This window comes from Barbus barbus (assembly GCF_936440315.1).
Source record: "Barbus barbus genome assembly, chromosome: 4".
NCBI lineage: Eukaryota > Metazoa > Chordata > Actinopteri > Cypriniformes > Cyprinidae > Barbus > Barbus barbus.
This window is the reverse complement of record NC_136732.1, coordinates 15,869,102-15,887,720: the sequence shown is the minus strand read 5'-3', so window position 1 is coordinate 15,887,720 and position 18,619 is coordinate 15,869,102. Positions and strand designations below refer to the sequence as shown.

At 39.3% G+C, this 18,619-nt stretch overlaps 1 protein-coding gene across 1 annotated transcript; it reads left to right on the top strand.

The window, feature by feature from the left end:
- Positions 1-329: 329 nt before the first annotated feature.
- On the top strand, positions 330-5,991 carry LOC306861068 (guanine nucleotide-binding protein G(I)/G(S)/G(O) subunit gamma-13-like). Its single transcript, XM_079403140.1, has 3 exons — positions 330-581; positions 2,716-2,848; positions 4,760-5,991. Exons 2-3 carry the CDS (start codon positions 2,751-2,753, stop codon positions 4,863-4,865), a joined length of 204 nt encoding a protein of 67 aa, XP_079259266.1. The 5' UTR covers positions 330-581; positions 2,716-2,750; the 3' UTR covers positions 4,866-5,991.
- The last annotated feature ends 12,628 nt before the right edge of the window (positions 5,992-18,619 follow it).

Sequence of the window (18,619 nt, the reverse complement as noted above, 5' to 3'; positions counted from 1 at the left end):
TATTCAGAAAAGCACCCTTGCTGTGTGATTTAATTAAGCACCAGGACATAAATAAATCGCACAGCTAAATAATGTAATGTTTTCTTAAACAAAAACGCTTAATCTCAAATTGGAGCAAATTATTTTTTCCATATTATAGCTTACTCCACTTAAATGTTTATGGATTCTAGCGAATAGGCAAAGAGATATCGGGTCCTTTTGTCTCCAACATTAGAAGAGGCATTTAGACTTTAACAGCATATAACCGCCCTCCGATTCCCCCCTCCCAGACAGATTTACCCCAGCACCTCCTCTACATTGGCCCAGCAGTGGCTGAACAGCGTCCTTGCACTTTACTAGGCTGTACCACTGCCATCAGCTCAACTTCTTCAGCATCGCTCAGCCGTCTCTGCCGCTGCAGCCGGAGCCTATCTTCAGTCTCCCTGCCCAGTCCTTTGGCTGTCTACATCGGATACTCAGTCGTCCGTCGTTTTTCGTCAATTAAACACAGGCGTATGTGTGTTTTTGATTAATCTGAGGACATTTCCCATAGATAAGAACAGTCTGCACCAAAGACGGGCTTCGGGTTTTACATCACCGAGGTAAGCGACACAAAAATGAATTCATATCGATCTCATCTTTTCCGTGATTGACTCTTGATGACAGTTGACATAACTTAAGATGTTAGCGTGACACGTTAGTCATTGAGATCCATGCATTCTCATTTTTTTGCATTTTGATATTGTTTTTTCCACTCCCTCCATCACCGCTGTGGCTGCCAGCGATTTTGCCGGTGTTACATAAAACTTCGATTTTCTGCGTCCTGCTTTTATCCGTCCCTCATTTTTTGATTAATAAAATCATTGGGTTATTTAAATGTAGCCTATATTTACAGGAAGGAGGAGATTAAGAAGCCTGCAATTCAGCCTCAGCCTGCAGTAGCTTCCTAATAGTTTTATCTGCTCTGAAACCGAAATATACCCATTGGAGGTAACTGAGATACAGCAAGTCATGTTGGTCTTCATCAGATGATCATGTAGCTACATAAATGATCACATTTATTGACAGATTTGATTTCTCTTCTTCTTTAGTTCTTTTCACACCAGTAGAACACAACATACACCGGTACATATGTACATATGTGCTTTAGTTTAGTAATTGTTACATTTTGAATCATTTTGGTAAATCAAACTGAAATTGAATCCTCCCTATTTGGATGCAATGTGGTGATGACCTACATCATTGAACGACCTACATGAAGATCTTGGCTTGGGAAGTTCGTCCTGGTCCTCCATCTAAAATGTCACACTCTCCTACTGTACTGATGAGTACACATCATATTACGAACAAACCAAAAGCATAAACCTGATTAATAGAACCATTCATTCATTTCATCTAAGATTTGATGATATTTGGTTCATGACTGGGTGAGTGGAAAAAAAGAGGTTCATGGCAAACTGCTGTATATTCTAGGACACTATTGATTATATTTTTGTATAGGGCCTTCTGGCAATAACTGATTTCTCTTTCCATTGTATTGGTGCACAGTGTCACATTTTAAAAGTATTTCTTGAATATCTCCATATGACTTTTGTGTTTATGGATGGTTTGAAAGAAGTGAGAAGTTTTACAGTTTGCGAAACATCTTTGTTCCCCAACCATTTCTGAGCATCACGTTTGATTTGAAAAACAGCACAATCTCCCAGCTGCTCTGAGTGTGTTTAGTCTCAGATAGTGAAATCAGAGCTTTTAAAGTGCGAGGCTCCAGTGTCTGGCTGGTGTTGCTGGGGAGTGCTTAAAAGCCTTTATGGGACGGATGTAGAGAGGCAGCAGAACACCTGCATGCTGAACTGTCTCTGCTCCATGGCTCACACATGCCCTAATGCTGGACTCCTCTCAACACTCAAACTCTCCAGACTCAAACTCTGATCCCTTAACTCCTGCTCAAAGAGGAGGAAGCATTAGACAAGCATCTAATTACTGAAATCTTTATTTATTTGAAAGCCAAATACATTCATGCAGTGCATCCCAGAACAAAATAGGGAGGGGAGAAAACAGAATGTGTGCGGTTACAGTATATTCAATGTTGAAATGTTTTGTCAGGTTTAATCTAAACTGCGATTCATGTGGTGACATCTACTTGACATGTTTTTCGAGTTAAAAATCAAATGTAGCATGAATTAGCCTTATAACCTTAGACTACATTAAATAAAACATATTTTTAAGCGATAGATTAGTTGGAAACAGCCCTTTAAGTTAATAACCACACATTTCACTTTTGTGAAATGAAAATACAAGAGCAAAATGTCAAATTTTTTCAAATGAAATTAATGAATTAAATGCAAAATATACTTATAATTGCTTGAAAAGCCCAACATAAATTATTGTGGTAGTCAAAGAAACTGAATAAACATTACAAAAAGTGGTTTCTTTGTTTATTTTCCTATCATGGAACATATGCAAACAGTTCAGCATTCATAAATCCAGGTGCTGATTTAGCAAGATTATAAATTGCAATCCTCATCGATTGAGGCAAAATCAGCTGTTCAAGATAAATCAAAATACATTTGTATGTTACATTTACATTTTGAGTCGGCACAATTCGTCTGTCTAAAAACTCCTTAAGGTGGCTGTTGAAAGAATCACTGAGTCATGTAAAAGATCCACTAAAGGAATTTAAGTACGAGCATCTGTTTTAGGACACAATGTGCAAAAACAATCTTCTTTCTGGTTTAGGTTTAGTTTGATCGCTTCCACATCAAGCCGCAGTCATGGATGAGATGGACTTGCCCCAGATGAAGAAGGAGGTAGAAAGCCTCAAGTACCAGCTGGCCTTCAAACGGGAGAAATCCTCAAAGTCAGTGACCGAGTGAGTGTGCTCTCTTTTGTTCTTCACACTGATAGTCTCTGTTCCAACCCATATATTTTACACTGTCGCCCCATATCACAACAGAAAAGATAATGACTTCTTCTACCCTCCTTCTATTTTTGTTGCTTTTCGTCACATAATCAAGTGCAGAGAAACCTAACAGCAAGTCATTAGAACATCACCCATGTAGTCTGTCCTTTTATAACACAAATACTCGATTGTAATTGGTCAAAATGGCATTGACCAGTCAATGTTTTGTTATAATGACTTCTAAATTATACATTTAGTGGTTGTTTTGACAATATTTTAGTTATATGTTCATTTCTCATATTAGTCTGTGACCTCTCTCTTTGCATACTAATGCAAGTTAAGACTATAGGTAATTGGAGCAATTTTGTGATTCTTTGCTGTAAAAACTGCACTTTAAAAGGGTTTCAGTAATATTTCAGTATAAACTACAATGCAAAGGTTTGGTGGTCAATAAGATTTTTTTATATTCCTAAAAAAGTCTCTTATTCTCACCAAAGCTGCATTTATTTGTTAAAAATATAAAAAATATTGTGAAATAGAATTAATTTAAAATGTTCTATTTTAATATATTTTAAAATGTAGTTAATTCTTATGATGACAAATCTGAATATTCAGCAGTCATTACTTCAGTCTTCAGTGTCACGTGATCCTTCAGAAATCGTTTTATTTATACTGCATACTTAAGAAATTTTCCTAATTATTATCAATTTTGCAAACAGTTGCTTAATATATTTTTTGGAAACTGTAATGGATTGGAAAAAGAACAGTTCAAAAGAACCACATTTATTTGAGATCTTTTTTAAAATGTCAAAATGTCAAAATTTGAATGGTAGTGTATATGGTGAACATAAAACCTCCATGATATATATTAATATTGTTGTGTTATCTGTCCCACTTTTTTGTTGTAATGCTGTAATGGACTATTTTTAACAGAAGCTTTAAGCTAATGTAAGTACTGGAGGTAAATATAAGTTACACAAATAAATAATTATAATAAAATAGATTGAATTGGTATTTCTTGTCTCTCTATTTATTAATTTGGTAAATAGTTGTCTAATATGCTAAAAAATGTAGCTCATGGTTCCTGTTGTGGAGAGTAATCAGTTTTGTCAGTGGAACTGTTTCCTGATTGAACAACCCTTATGCTACCATGAACTCACTGCAGTTATTTCTGAATTTTCAGGTTCACCTCATGTCACAAATTAGGCTGCCCAGAGGCCAGGTCCTCTTGGTGATTGTTCAGGACAAAGCTAATGCTCTCAGATCTCTGGTGCTTTACTCTCCAATTTGAGAGCAAGTGTGGCCTCCTAGTCACACCCGCCACTGTCACATTACAGTGACATCTCATTTCCCTGCGTCCCAGGGCTCTCTTCCTGAAATATTCACAATGGTAATTTCTCTGTTGCAAATTACCTTTTACCGGCCAGTAGTGAACAGCCCAGTTTACGCCAGCGTAGTGGTTCCTTCAGTGTTATTGTGCAGTTTAGCTGAATAAGCAGTTGTGGAGACATAATGTTGGGTCATGATGGCTTAATTGCATCTGGGTTTGGATGGAGTCTAGCATGAGTCTAAGAATATCACTCTCATCTTTGACACACCATTTCTATTAATCGCCCATGATGGATGGTGCTTCAGCAAAGAGTTACGTGATTAACACCCTCATTTATCATTTGTTCAACATGGGTGCGATCTTGCATGGCCCTGATTCCTCAACACTCAGCATCCGTGTTCAAAGTCACACGCATCCAGAGCAAATCTTTGCTCTATTTACTCCTAAATAGTACTCATTTTTGCACCAAATGCGAAGTTTGTTACTTTAAATAGATTACGCAGTTAGCATTATGTCCCAGAATGATGAGGAAACTTTCTTCCTCTCCTCAGCCTGGTGAAGTGGATCGAGGAGTGTGTGCCTGAAGACCCTTTCCTGAATCCCGAGCTGATGAAGAACAATCCATGGGTGGAGAAGGGCAAGTGTGTGCTTCTATAAAAGAGTAGCAGCAGCAGCAGCAGCGGTCGCACTAGCCCTCCTCTGTCTGAGCCTCCACCAGCCTGACAGGATCACACAGCGCTTGCTCTCTCTGTTTTATTCCCTCACCATGAATGTACAGCAGTTTAGCATCCACTGCACAACAAAACACACACTCGCACACACATTAGCTCTATATAGTCACTTACAGAATTTGACACTTTGACATGCATTACTATTATATATAACCATCAATATATCTTTATATGCAGTTAGTGGAATTTCTCTTGCCTACTTGACTTCAGTGTTGTCGCCGCTGCTTGCACGCTTGATCTTGAGTTCAAGCATGTAGTATCGACATCAAAAAGCCAGAAAAGGCCTGCTTTAGACAACATACCGCATGACAAGAGGCGAAAAGAAACGGCAAAAGAATGCCTCAAAATGGAGAAGGAGCAAATCTGTGAGTTTCCCTCTGTTACGCTGCATGTTCAGTTCTCTTGCAGGCCCGTGCACTATTTACACCACACTCAGCACTCTCACTTACAGACCATTTTTAAACATGTACAGATCGTTTTAATCTATTAACTTATTTATGAGCATTAATTAATTTATGATTTTGATTCACAACCGAAGTTGTCGGCGCTGACTACTTTAGAAGCTACAATGGACCTGCTGTTGTTCAACTGCACCATTCCATCCTTGAAAGCTAAAGGATAAAAAAAAAAAAAGCATCTTGCCAGGTCACCATCGAATACTGCCTTGTACACAATTTCCTTAAAAAGAATGTATGTGTGTTGTGAGGGACTAGTAAACCATCAGCACCCTTAAGCATCGAATGGATATGCAAACGGAGAGGTTGTGCACTGGCCAAGGCTTTTTTTTCTTAGATTAATAGTTCAATCTGCACTTATGGCAAGGATGTGGGGTTAATTTATGACTTTTGATTTGTTCATGTTTTTATATATTCAAACAGTAGAAACCTGTCTAATTATCTAGAGGTGTGTTACATATGAGAATGCTTTGAGAAAAAATGCATAAGATCAAGTACTAGTTTAATAAAAAGCAATAAGTGATTAAATTTTTTATTGAATGTTTTTCAAAACATCTTATTGAATAAAGTAGAGGATTTTTAGACAGCTTTAATGTCAATTGTGTGTTTCAATTGGGTGTGTGTCATGGGTTCATCAAGTTTCTGTTTACTCAATAACAATTACTGATTACAGTAACAGCATAGCACATTAATTTAGATTTAGAATGCACTATAATTTACAATATAATAATAAATTATGATAAAAAAAAAAAAAAAGTAATCATGTTCCTTCACCCCATTAAGTAGCCCTGCACATGACATGCAGGGAAAATAAAAACACAGTATTGTTGCCATGAATTAAGAGTTTGTTCTCATTAATTTGTAAAAAAAAAAAAAATCACCACTTTGTACTAATTTGTTCCCTCATTTTAGTTAAATCGTGCCATGATTAAAACCAGTAACAAATTACTACAACATGGCCACGGTTTCACCAAAATGAGGGAACAAATGAATAAATCATGGCCACGAATTAATAAGTTGTGGGAGTGAATTCTTCATTTGTGGCCACAATATCTATTTTTCTGCAATCGGCCATATGCAGGGTTCTGTACTGCTGTACCTAAAGTTCACAATTAGAGTTTTTCTTACTGTAAGAGCCATACAAGCTTGAATGATCACCTTTATGTTTTTGCAAGCTAAAGAATAAGGGAGGCAAAACGGCTTTAGACACCTGAATGGTTTCAAGGTTTAGAGGTGAACTGCTGTTAACTTTACACAGTGTCTTAGAAACACAACTGGCTTGAGATGCTGAAAAACAGCAGGACTGCACAACAGCTGCATTTTTACACAGACCAACAATTAAAAAATATCAGACATTAAACATGAATGTTTCTCACGTGAACAAGTTTCGAACAGCTTGACAGACTCGATTGAGCGACTGCTGTTGACTATAAGCAGTCATTATCTTCTATGATATTTAAATAAAACAATAGATTGACTTCTAAAACCCCTTTTTATGTTTATTTAGTGCTTTCATCATATGTAATCTAATGCCATCAAAAGATCTTCATTTGGGGGCTTTTCTCAACAAATATTACATTGACATTTATTCATTTAGTAGATGCTTTTATCAAAGGCAACTTGCAAATGAGGAATACAAGCAATTCATCGTAACCAATCTTAGAGGTTTTTTGTTTTTTTGTCCTACTGAGAGAGACAGCTGTCTTTTAACAGATCTGGAATCTCTTTTGTAAAAGTAAGCCATAACACAGCTTTGGTACAACAAGACCACTAGCACAGTGAGCACAGTCGGTCATCTTTTTATCCAAATCACTGCAAAAAGAATTACAAACTCAATCTCAGCTAAATAATGGAACACATGAGGGTCTTTTTCTCCCAACTAAGGGAATCTGCCTTTTTCTCCCACTAAAGGAAAGCATGTAGCTCTTCTTTTCACACATTTTGACTTCACTCTGTCCAGATCTATCGGTGTACTGCTAGTGAAACCCCAGCAGGCATTATAATCAAAGCCAATGCATCTTTATGTGCGTATCGGACTGTACAGCAGTCTCCCTTTTACCAAACAAAGATGCAATGAGTGGTTCTGGGGACCATGAGACTAATACAGTGGATAATGGCTCACTCTCTAAGATTAGGATTGGTAATCCTGATGCCCATTGCCTAGCCACACATTCTCATGATTGCTCTCTATGCCGGTTGAACCCGCAGCAGATGACACTCTAATCTGCCCAAAATAATCCACTCTCTCAGCCCCGCCACAAATCTCCATTTCTAAATACAAATAGGATCACATGGACCAATAGTCTGCTTAAATGTACACATCTGGGGTAAAGTGCTACTCTGACCAAATCTGACACAATGACTGTGAATCTGCATATTGCAAAGCTTAATGCCTCTTTAATCTAAAAATTTTAACCTTATATCTGGATCTGAAATGGGGATTTATGCTAAGAAGGGCATATGGACTACGAATGGACATACAATATATTGCCAAAAGTATATCTTCTTCTATAGCCCCTTCTTTAGAACAGAAGAAGGCACTGTCATGTTAGACTAGAAAAGGGTTCTGTCCAAACTGTTGCTATAAAATTAGAAGCACACAATTCCCTAGGATATCTTTATATGCTTAAACATTAAGATTTGTACTCATGGAAATTACTAAAGTAGTCAAACCTGTTCATTAGAAAGGGGTGACCACGTACTTTTGGCAATATAGTGTATTACAGGAGAGAATAAATGATGGGTTCTGACTTGTAAAACCACTTGCTTCTCTAAACACTCTTGCTGTTCTCCTTTGAGAATCTAAAACAATTGTGTTGTGAGAAGAAAACAATTCTTAGAGTGTAAAAGTGAGATCCAGACAGTATTTTAACATCACATAGGTCTGGTTCAAATGAGGATAGTGGTCACCAGAGTTTGTGATCATTTAAACATACTTAGTGTCAAATTTAAGAATATAATTTTATTTTTAACCACAAGGCAGTGCTAATCTAACCTTTTATCTCATGCATGACCATGTCTTAAGAACTAAACTAAACTGAACTAAATATGACTGAATTAGGCAAATATGTATGTGAAGTCCATTATCAATGCAAAACAAACAACATTTGAAGAAACAACATTTTCATTTTTTTTTTAAGAAATAATAATAAATAATTATGCAAAAATACTGTATTTGATAAGATTATTTTTTCAAGGGTTGTATTCTTATAATTAATTCTAAGCTATATAGCTTTTCTTATAATTAAGCTTTTTTTTCTTAATTATAATATCAGGGCAGCTGTGTCACTCATTTTTTACATTGTCCCTAAAAAATATATATAAAATACATTTTCATATATAAATTAAAAAATGTTCTTCATAGATAAGAGGTATAATCAAATAATTGTATGAATTATTTTTATTAAGATTGGAGAGGACAAAATATGTAAAAATACAAAATTAAAAGTAAAGCCGAAATGTAAGAAAAAAATATAGACTTAATGTCACTGGTCTGCTTGTATACAGTATATGTAACCAGCTGATCTCTCATTAACCTGATTTCCAGGTGCCATCTCTACTTCAGGCACCATGAGTATTTCTTTTAAGAGTAGGACTCAGCTTAAGACTCAGAAGTGTTCATTCTGGTATCCGGGTTGAGAGATGGACAGCAGCAATGAGCAGGTAGGCTTCTTGAGACTTAATATATGTAAAGTAGAATGTATGCATGCAGTCTGTGGCCATTTATAAGCCATTTCTGTCACTGCAGCGTGGCTCTTGTCCCCTGGCAAAGGCAGCTGATCCAGTTCTGTCAGTGCACTCTTATATAGTCAACCTACACGTATATTTTAGCGCTGTCGAACACCTGCACGCTTCACTCCATTTGCCTGAGCACCCAGGGAGACGGGTCAAGCCGAGGCCATGATTCATTTCCTCAAATGAGGACAGTGCAAAGATTCTGGAGACACCCATTTTTTTCCCTCTCCCCTCTAAACTCTTTTGTTTCCGTGCCCTGAGCTAATTGGAATCGGCTGAGTGTAAATTGAATGTGTGTTGGGATTGTGATCTTTGGCCCACTTTTGGCACATGTACAAACGTGCTCTAAGAGGGAGATGTATGGTTCTAATGCTGCGAACGGCGGTCTGATCGTACACTGAACCTGAGCGAGAGGTTCCTTCCCAAGGTATGTGTCCTCGCAGTTCAGAATCAGCCATTTTACAAGGCAAACAAAAACAATCTCGAGCACGGCTGCCCATTATTCCACTGTGGTGTTATTACATGGCTGAGTTAACCCCAGTGGGCCTGCTGTGTTTGCACAACTATCTGGCTGATCTGCCCAAGAGGGACCGAATGCCTCTTATTCCACTCGGTGTTACGTGGCCACTCCTACTATCTCTCAGGCTACCGATATGAAAACACGTACAGTGTGAGTTTTTGTTAATAAGCAAAAAGCATCATCCTTCTAAGTTGTGCATGAATGCTGTCACTGCCATCCCTCCTTCAGACAACAGGCAGTGGCAGGAAGTATGTGCTGTGACGTGCCTGTGTGCCCCAGCGGTCCCTCTTTAGGAGATTAAAGCCCCGAGCTGACAGCTCTTTAATCTCTGGTGCTTTGTTAGCAGACCATGTGGAGTAGAAAGAAACAGCAGTGCCTTATGGGGAATAAGTCTGGGACGAAGTCATCCACAACATTGCACATCATCAGCAGCTGTGATTGAGGTAAAATCATCAAATGTTACCATAAATAATCGCTGAACACACAGAATCTTTAAAAACTCATTTTCAGGGACCTGAAATATGCATCTTCTTGAATATTGTTTTGCCAAGGTCAACATTTTAAGCATGTTGCACAGTCCACGGGACATTCCAAACCGTGCACATCATCTGTGTGCCTGCTAAGACTGACGGCAGCTGTATATGCTATATGTCTTACTGTGGAAAAATACTGACTCACTCTAACTCACTGTGTGACATAAGGAGAGGGAGCGGCACTCAGGGAATTCCATGGCAACACGCTAACCGAGAGACGACAAGATTCTAGAAATATTCCAAAAGAAGAAATACAGGGTACATGCTTTAAGACCACAGTCTTCCTTTTATAGCGCTCTCCTGTGTGCTCGGAACAGTGGGAGATTTGCCAGTGCACTGATGTTTATGGCAAGATAATAAGACTGCATTCTTTGATTCTGTGTTGTTCTCTTGCAAGATTTTTTTAAAACATTCAAATTAATTTGCAGCTGGGTTTAAAATGTAGTGAAGTAGAGCATACAAATGGTTGTGGATTATTAATAAATCTAAGAGGAAATATCGTGCAGACAGTGCAGACTGAATGCACAGCTGAAATAAAATATTTAGTGGGAACATTTTAAATGCACGCTTAAGAAAATAACACCCACAGTGCAAAAACCTACAAAACACAGAATTACGCAAACCATCAGATTAGAGCAGGATCCGAAGTTTACAGGCTGGAGCCCCCATAATTCTAAATATGGGAGCAAAATTTGTATAGAAAATAGTGTACACACTACTGTAGAATTGTTTTTATGTTTCTTATGCTCTAAAGAAGGCTGTATATATTTGAACAACACTCAGAAAAAAAGGTACAAAAGCTGTCGCTGGGGCGGTACCTTTTCAAAAGGTACACCACTGTACCTTAAAGGGTTACTCGACCCCAAAATGAAAATTTTGTCATTAATCACTTACCCCCATGTCGCTCCAAACCCGTAAAAGCTTTGTTCGTCTTCGGAACACAATTTAAGATATTTTGGATGAAAACCGGGAGGCTTGTGACTGTCCCATTAACTGCCATGTAATTAACTCTGGCAAGGCCCAGAAAAGTATGAGAGACATCGTCAAAATAGTCCATCTGCCATCAGCGGTTCAACCATAACGTAACGTAACTTTTTGTACGCAAAAAAAACAAAAATAATGACTTTATTCAACAATTTGTCTCCTCTGCGTCAGCGTAGCGCCATTTTGCCGAGTGTCCGCTGGACGCAAACTGCATACGCTGTTCTGTGTCAGCCGCACCACATGGATACGCTATGGCAAGCCGTTTTGACTTTTATTCATTCTCAGGATATTAATTCTTGATATCAACAGTTCAGTTTTTACTAGTTAAAATGTTAATTCTTGATATCAGGAATTAGATTTCTACTAGTAATAATGTTAATTCTTGATATCTTGATAGCGGTGGCGGTCGGGACCCTTCCCGTGCGACCCTGGCCCCCCCGTCCGAATATCGTCATCCTGTACCCCTGCAGCATTGATGTTACCTTTAGCTCGCATGCATGAAGGGGCACCGTAACGCGCTTCCCCACCAGCAGGTTTCTGGTGGCCCAGATGGCATCCTTGATGACGTTGAGGGTGAGCCAGAGCGAGGTGAATTCCTGTGCTGTCAAGTCCTTCAAGCCCCGGCCCACCCCAAGGATGGCGAGCTGGTACTCTATCTGGGCCCCACCTGCTGGTAGGCACGGGAAATACAGGGGGCCGGTCTTGGCCCACAGGTCCCGTACTCCCAGAGCAGGTGGTGGATGGTCTCCGGGGAATTGCATCCGGACCGTGGACAGACGGGATTTTTGGCCATGTCTCTGGAGTGCATAACCGCCCTGACTGGGAGGATCTCAAGAGCCACCATCCACAATAAGTCCTTGTGCCTGTTCTGGAAAGCGGGGTGAGAAGCATTCCTCCACACTTGTTTGGCCTCACATAAAGTGAGGCCTGGAACTGGACTCACCGGTTCCCGGTCCTGCACAAGAGAGACGAGACGCTTGTGATTAGTTAAAATGGGGATATCTTCATTTTCTAAAACATGCTTCTTTAAAAACTTCTTTATAAAACAATTTTCCTTAGGCAAATTAAAAGACACTGGGGTTTTCAAATCAACTGGTAAAATCTTCAGTGTTCTCAGATAGGACCCCATCCAGAATCGGGTCATGGCTGCTGTCTTGTTTTCACTGGATGGGGTGACTGCGTATTTGATGTGGAGTGCGATAAAACAGCTGCCTAAAAACAGGTGGGGGTCTGGGAGGCCTTTTCCACCATTCTCCGGCTTCTTCTTTACTACCTCTCTCTTTAGGCATTCCCACACAGGAAATAAAAACCGCCCTCTCCAACTTCACCAGGAATTTCCGTGTGGGGCTGGTACACTTTTCGCCTTCCTCTATCTCCTTCTCCCTGCTTCTTAAAATAACACCTTTAGTTTGTATTTTGGATAAAACTGACATTTTTTCTTTACCTTTTTTAATATATTCATTAAAATCAAAACCATTGTTTAAAAGGTTAAAATAACTCTGTAGTCGTTTTTGCAGCCCCATCATGTGTCGTGTTAACCTATTCTTTTCATCCCTACCTATCTTCTTAAAAAACTGTCTTGTATGTTCCTTCACCATCTCCCATCACTGTGCACGTGAGTCATAAAAGTCTTGGAGGGTCTGCCATTGGCTGAACTGCTCCCTATACTCCCGAACTACTTCCTTATCTTCCAAAAGGGAGCAGTTCAGCTTCCACAGCCCTCCACCTACTGTCACACCAATGGGGAGTGAAAGGGTGCATTATGTGGTCAGAAAAAAAGATGGGGGTCAATGTAGCATCGGTTGGCGGGCAGTCGCGTGTAAACGCATAGTCAATACGAGAGGCTCTGGTGCCATCACCACTGAACCAGGTGTAGCCCTCCTGTCTCTGATGCATTGCTTTAAAACAGTCAACTAATTTAAAATCTCTAACTAAACCCTGCAATAAAACCGATGTCTTATCAACTTTAAATTCCTCCCCCACCCTCTTCCTGTCTTTTTTTGATGAAACGCAATTAAAATCCCCTGCCACCACTAGGGGAACCCTCCCTAGCATGTGGGGCTGCAGGTCCTCTAAAAGTTCATACCTATAATTTTTCCCAGTATACCCATACACATTAAGAATGTTAAAATCTTTGTCTAAAACAGTCAGGTTGACTAAAATTGCCCGTCCGTCCCTTACCACCGTGCTTCCCTTCACCAAGATTACCTATTAGAATGGCAACACCATCATTTTTGTTGCCATTGGAGCCACTCCAAATGGAGGGCCCCAGGGTCCACATTTCTCCCCACTTCCTGTAACTTGTTAAAAAGGGCAGAGAACACTCTTGCAATAAAAACACATCTGATTTAACAGTTTTTAAGAAGGATAAAATGCTCTGTGCTCACAAGTGGGATCTCACATTGATGGTAGAGATAGTGAGAGCCATGAGCAGTAGGGTAAAAAAGGTATGAGCCATAAGAGAAAACATATTTAAAGGAAGGAAACTACAGAGGTGTAATTAAAATCAGGTTGTATCTTGTGGCACTTGTTCCTCCTCTCCCCCAAACAAATTGGGATCTGGAGAAAAAGTACCCGACCCCTCAGGTGCTACAGAGAGAAACTCTTGCGGCTCCTTTGGTGTCGATGTTCTTAGCTTAATATGCAGAAAAGAAACTTCATTTGGAGATTCGGCCGGCCACATACGGTCTAGATCTTCCAGTGAGGAACTATCTGCCACTCGCAGTCCTTTTCTGCACTTGAACATTTGGGAGTGAACAATCAGTTTCACTCCCACTAGTCGACACACTCATCTCAGAGACAGTTTTGAGGGAGGAAGCCGTTTCCTCCTCTCCATTTCCCATGTTAGCTTCATTCTCTTGTTGTTCGGGAGTGGCTTCCTCCCTCTGTGTTGGTGGCTCCACCCCTATGACCGCCCCACTTTCTTTTTCTTGCCCAATCCCTGAGGCCCAATTTGAATTTCCCGCCAAAACCTCAGGGCCCGCCTCCTCTCTTTGTTTGATTGTTTGCTTCTCTGGTGAGGCGGCCATTTTGTTACCTTTCAGTTTGTTGGCAAAACTCTTGGGGCAATCTCTGTAGAGATGATTTGTGTCACCACAAAGATTACACCGTCTGCCAATGGTACATTCTTCAAAGACATGACCAATTTCTCTACACTTCCCACATATTAACTCCTGGCATGCATCGGCTAAATGTCCAATTTTCCCACACTTCCTACATAGTTTTGGCATCCCTTGGTAGTGAATGTAGCCTCTGTTCTCAAAACACAATCATTGAAGGCAGATGCTTCAGGCCCTGGTAGCTCCCGGCATCTTCCCATTGTTTGATGGGAATTCGCCAGGAGCAATTCCAGATGCCATCTTCATCTACCACTTTGATCGGCTGACCCCGAACAGTGCAATATCTGCCCAACCAGACACAGATGTCATCCCCACTCACTGTTTCATTAAACATTCTGACAATAACAGTTTTAAGTGAGTTGTCCGAAAGTTTTTCCACAGTGCACATAGAGAACTGGGCCTTACATGCGTCAAACCTATGCCAGAAATCATTTAGCAGAGAAGCGGTTTTAAAACTGACGTCAAAACCTTTGTTCTGAGGTAGTGTCATTATACAGTGTCACATGATCCTTCAGAAATCAAGATGCTGATTTGCTGCTTAAGAAATTATTTGATGAATAGAAAGTTCATCAGCATTTATTTGAAATATACTCACTCTAAAAAATGCTGGGTTAAATACAACCCAGCGCTGGGTAAAATATGGACAAACCCAGTGGTTGGGTTACTGCCCAGAAGGTTGGGTTAAACATTTAACCCAACTGTTGGTTGAAAACAACCCAATCGCTGGGTTTGTCCAGCATTTTTTAGAGTGTAACAATGTAAGTCTTTACTGTCACTTTTGATCAGTTTAATGCGTCCTTGCTGAATAAAACTATTAATTAATTGAATACATATCCGTTCATATATAAATAATACCAATACACATCAATTCCATATCAAATGTTTCCCTTAAAAGTTACTTTCTGACACTGTGTGAGAGTTATAACATCAGACACATAGATTTCTCTCCCCACCCAACCTAGTGAGATCTACTGTGCATATAATGCCACTTTTCTTTGTCAGTTTTGCTCTCTCTTGCTCCGTCCCTTAGGTCTAATTAACCAGCTCAGGCTCAGCAAAGCGCAGTCAGCCAATTCAAAGGCATTAACAATTCATGGACAGACATCACAGAAATAACCAGACCTTCTCTTTCCATTTGCCTCTGGAAGGGGGAGGGTGGGTCAGCGAGGTCCCTTGTAGAGAGCGGTGTAGGTCCACCATGTAATCGGTTCGCTCTCTCCTCCGGTACAGCATCCTTTTGCTTGATCCCATGAGGTTGCGCATGCTGGAGCACTTTTATGAAACTGGAACCCTGCCATAGAGATTGAATGATGCACAGTGAGATAGAGTTCCTTCTGCACCATCAAAGAAAGCCCATCAACATCTTTAGGAGTCATTAGAGATCATAGTTACTTTTGCTAGCAAACACATTTTAAAGTGGTAGTTCATCCAAAAATGAAAATTCTGTCATCATTTACTCACCTTCCTGTTGTTGCAAGCCCATTATGAATGTCTAAGAAAGTTATACATGTTTAGAAAGACACTGATGATGACATAAATGATTTATTTTTGGTTGAACTATTTAGCTTTTAGTTAATTGTAAAAACATAAACCCAATCCAACATAACATAATATATACTGTATTAGCATATAAAATATACTCAAATATAAAATAATATAATATATGAATGAGCCCAATCATTTATAATATGCGACCCTGGACCACAAAACCAGTCATAAGTAGCACAGGTATATTTGTAGCATTAGCCAACAATACATTGCAATAGTTGTATTTCGGCCAACTATTGTCCTATCATAACAAACCATACATCAATGGAAAGCTTATTTATTCAGCTTTGATGTAGCCTATATGATGTATAAATCTCAATTTCAGAAAACTGATCCTTATGACTGGTTTTGTGGTCCAGAGTCACATACAGGTACATGTAAAAAAAATTGAATATTGTGAAAAAGGTCAATATTTTTTGTCACTCATTTCAGAAGTGAAACCCATATATTATATAGATTCATTACACATAGAGTGAAATATTTCAAGCCTTTATTTCTTGAAATTTTGATGATTTTGGCTTACAGCTAATGAAAACCCCAAATTCAGTGTCTCAGAAAATTAGAATATTACATAAGATCAATAAAATAAGGATATTTTAAACAGAAATGTCAGGCTTCTGAAAAGTATGTTCATCTCTATGCACTCAATACTTGGTTGGGCCTCCTTTTGCATGAATTACTGCATCAATGCAGTGTGGCATGGAGGCAATCAGCCTGTGGCACTGCTCAGGTGTAATGGAAACCCAGGTTGCTTTGATTGCGGCCTTCAGGTCATCTGCATTGTTGGGTCTGGTGTCTCTCATCTTCCTCTTGACAATACCCCATAGATTCTCTATGGGGTTCAGGTCAAGCGAGTTTGCTGGCCAATCAAGCACAGTAACACCATGGTCATTCAAACAGCTTTTGGTACCTTTGGCAGTGTGGGCAGGTGCCAAGACCTGCTGGAAAATGAAATCAGCATCTCCATAAAGCTTGTCAGCAGAAGGAAGCATGAAGTGCTCTCAAATTTCCTGGTAGATGCTGCGTTGACCGTGGCCTTCAGAAAACACAGTGGACCAACACCAGCAGATGACATGGCAGCCCAAATCATCACTGACTGTGGAAACTTCACACTGGACTTCAAGCAACATGGATTCTGTGCCTCTCCACTCTTCCTCCAGACTCTGGGACATTGATTTCCAAATGAAATGCAAAATTTACTTTCATCTGAAAAGAGGACTTTGGACCACTGAGCAACAGTCCAGTTCTTTTTCTCCACAGCCCTGTAAGACGTTGTCTCTGGTTCAGAAGTGGCTTGGTAGCCCTTTTCCTGAAGACGTCTGAGCGTGGTGACTCTTGATGCACTGACTCCAGCTTCAGTCCACTCCTTGTGAAGCTCTCCCAAGTGTTTGAATCAGCTTTGCTTGACAGTATTCTCAAGCTTGCGGTCATCCCTGTTGCTTGTGCACCTTTTCCTACCCAAATTCTTCCTTCCAGTCAACTTTGCATTTAATATGCTTTGATACAGCACTCTGTAAACAGCCCCTCTGTGACTTACCCTCTTTGTGGAGGGCGTCAATGTTTGTCTTCTGGATCATTGCCAAGTCAGCAGTCTTCTCCATTATTGTGGTTTCAAAGAACAAGAGATACTCTGAATTTATACTGTAGGGACAGTCATTAATTGAAACTCAAATGTAAATATTCTAATATTTTGAGATACTGATTTCTGACTTTTATGAGCTGTAAGCTCTAATCATCAAAATTAAAACAAAAAACTTTTGAAATGTTTTACTTTACATGTAATAAATCTAAAATATTTGAAAGTTTTTTTAAATAAGTTACAAGAAAAAATTAACTTTTTCACGATATTCAATTTTTCTGAGATGTACCTGTAAATGAGTTCTGATAGCTCAAAGAAAAAACATATATTTTTTCACACAAACAAATAAGGAGGTCTGCAGTTGCTGCAACGTTTTTGCCTCAACTTTTGGCATCTCCCACTCCAGAGAAAGCTGCTCAATAAAACATTGCTGTCATGGTAAAACTTTAATGGCTCTGTCTTTGAGCATTAACCCACATGACCACACATTTAGGGCATCTTTTCTGCATAAGCCTTGAAAACACCCGCCACCCCTCCTCCCCACTCCCAACATCACCAGAGAAGATTTAACAGTCATTTAGCAAATAGAGCTCACCAGCCCAGATCAAAAAGCATTATATCTATTCAAATGGTGTCATGGATGACAGGTGGATGTGGTGTCTATATAAATCAGTCTACCACGTTGTATGAGGTTGTTGTTCTTAGCTACTACAGTAACACATACAATGGGTCTTCCTTGTATATTCATTTAAAATGAGAGTTTTGTATTTAAATAGTTCACAATTTGTCACTTACCTCATGACGTTCAAAACCCAGATTTATTTTACTTCCATGGTGAATATTCTAAGAATTTTCTTTCTTGGAAACCTCTTTCTATTGTTGTATTTTTATACTATATATATATACTGTATATATATATCTATATATATATTTCCCAAATCAAATATGGCGCCATTGAGGTCAAAGACGGACACGAGACACATGGGTTTAGCGTGAATGGGGTTCGCCGCCATTTTTGTAGTCCATATGGCCTAGCTGTTGTAGTCCATTTCAGAGCTTAGACCGTGAGGAAAATTATCAAAGAATAATAACAAGTTACATAGCGGCAGAATTTTCATTTTGGTTTAATTACTAATTTAAGCAAATATGAGATAAAACTGTTCCTTTAATTAGACACGTTCACACGAATGCATAACATACAATTTGC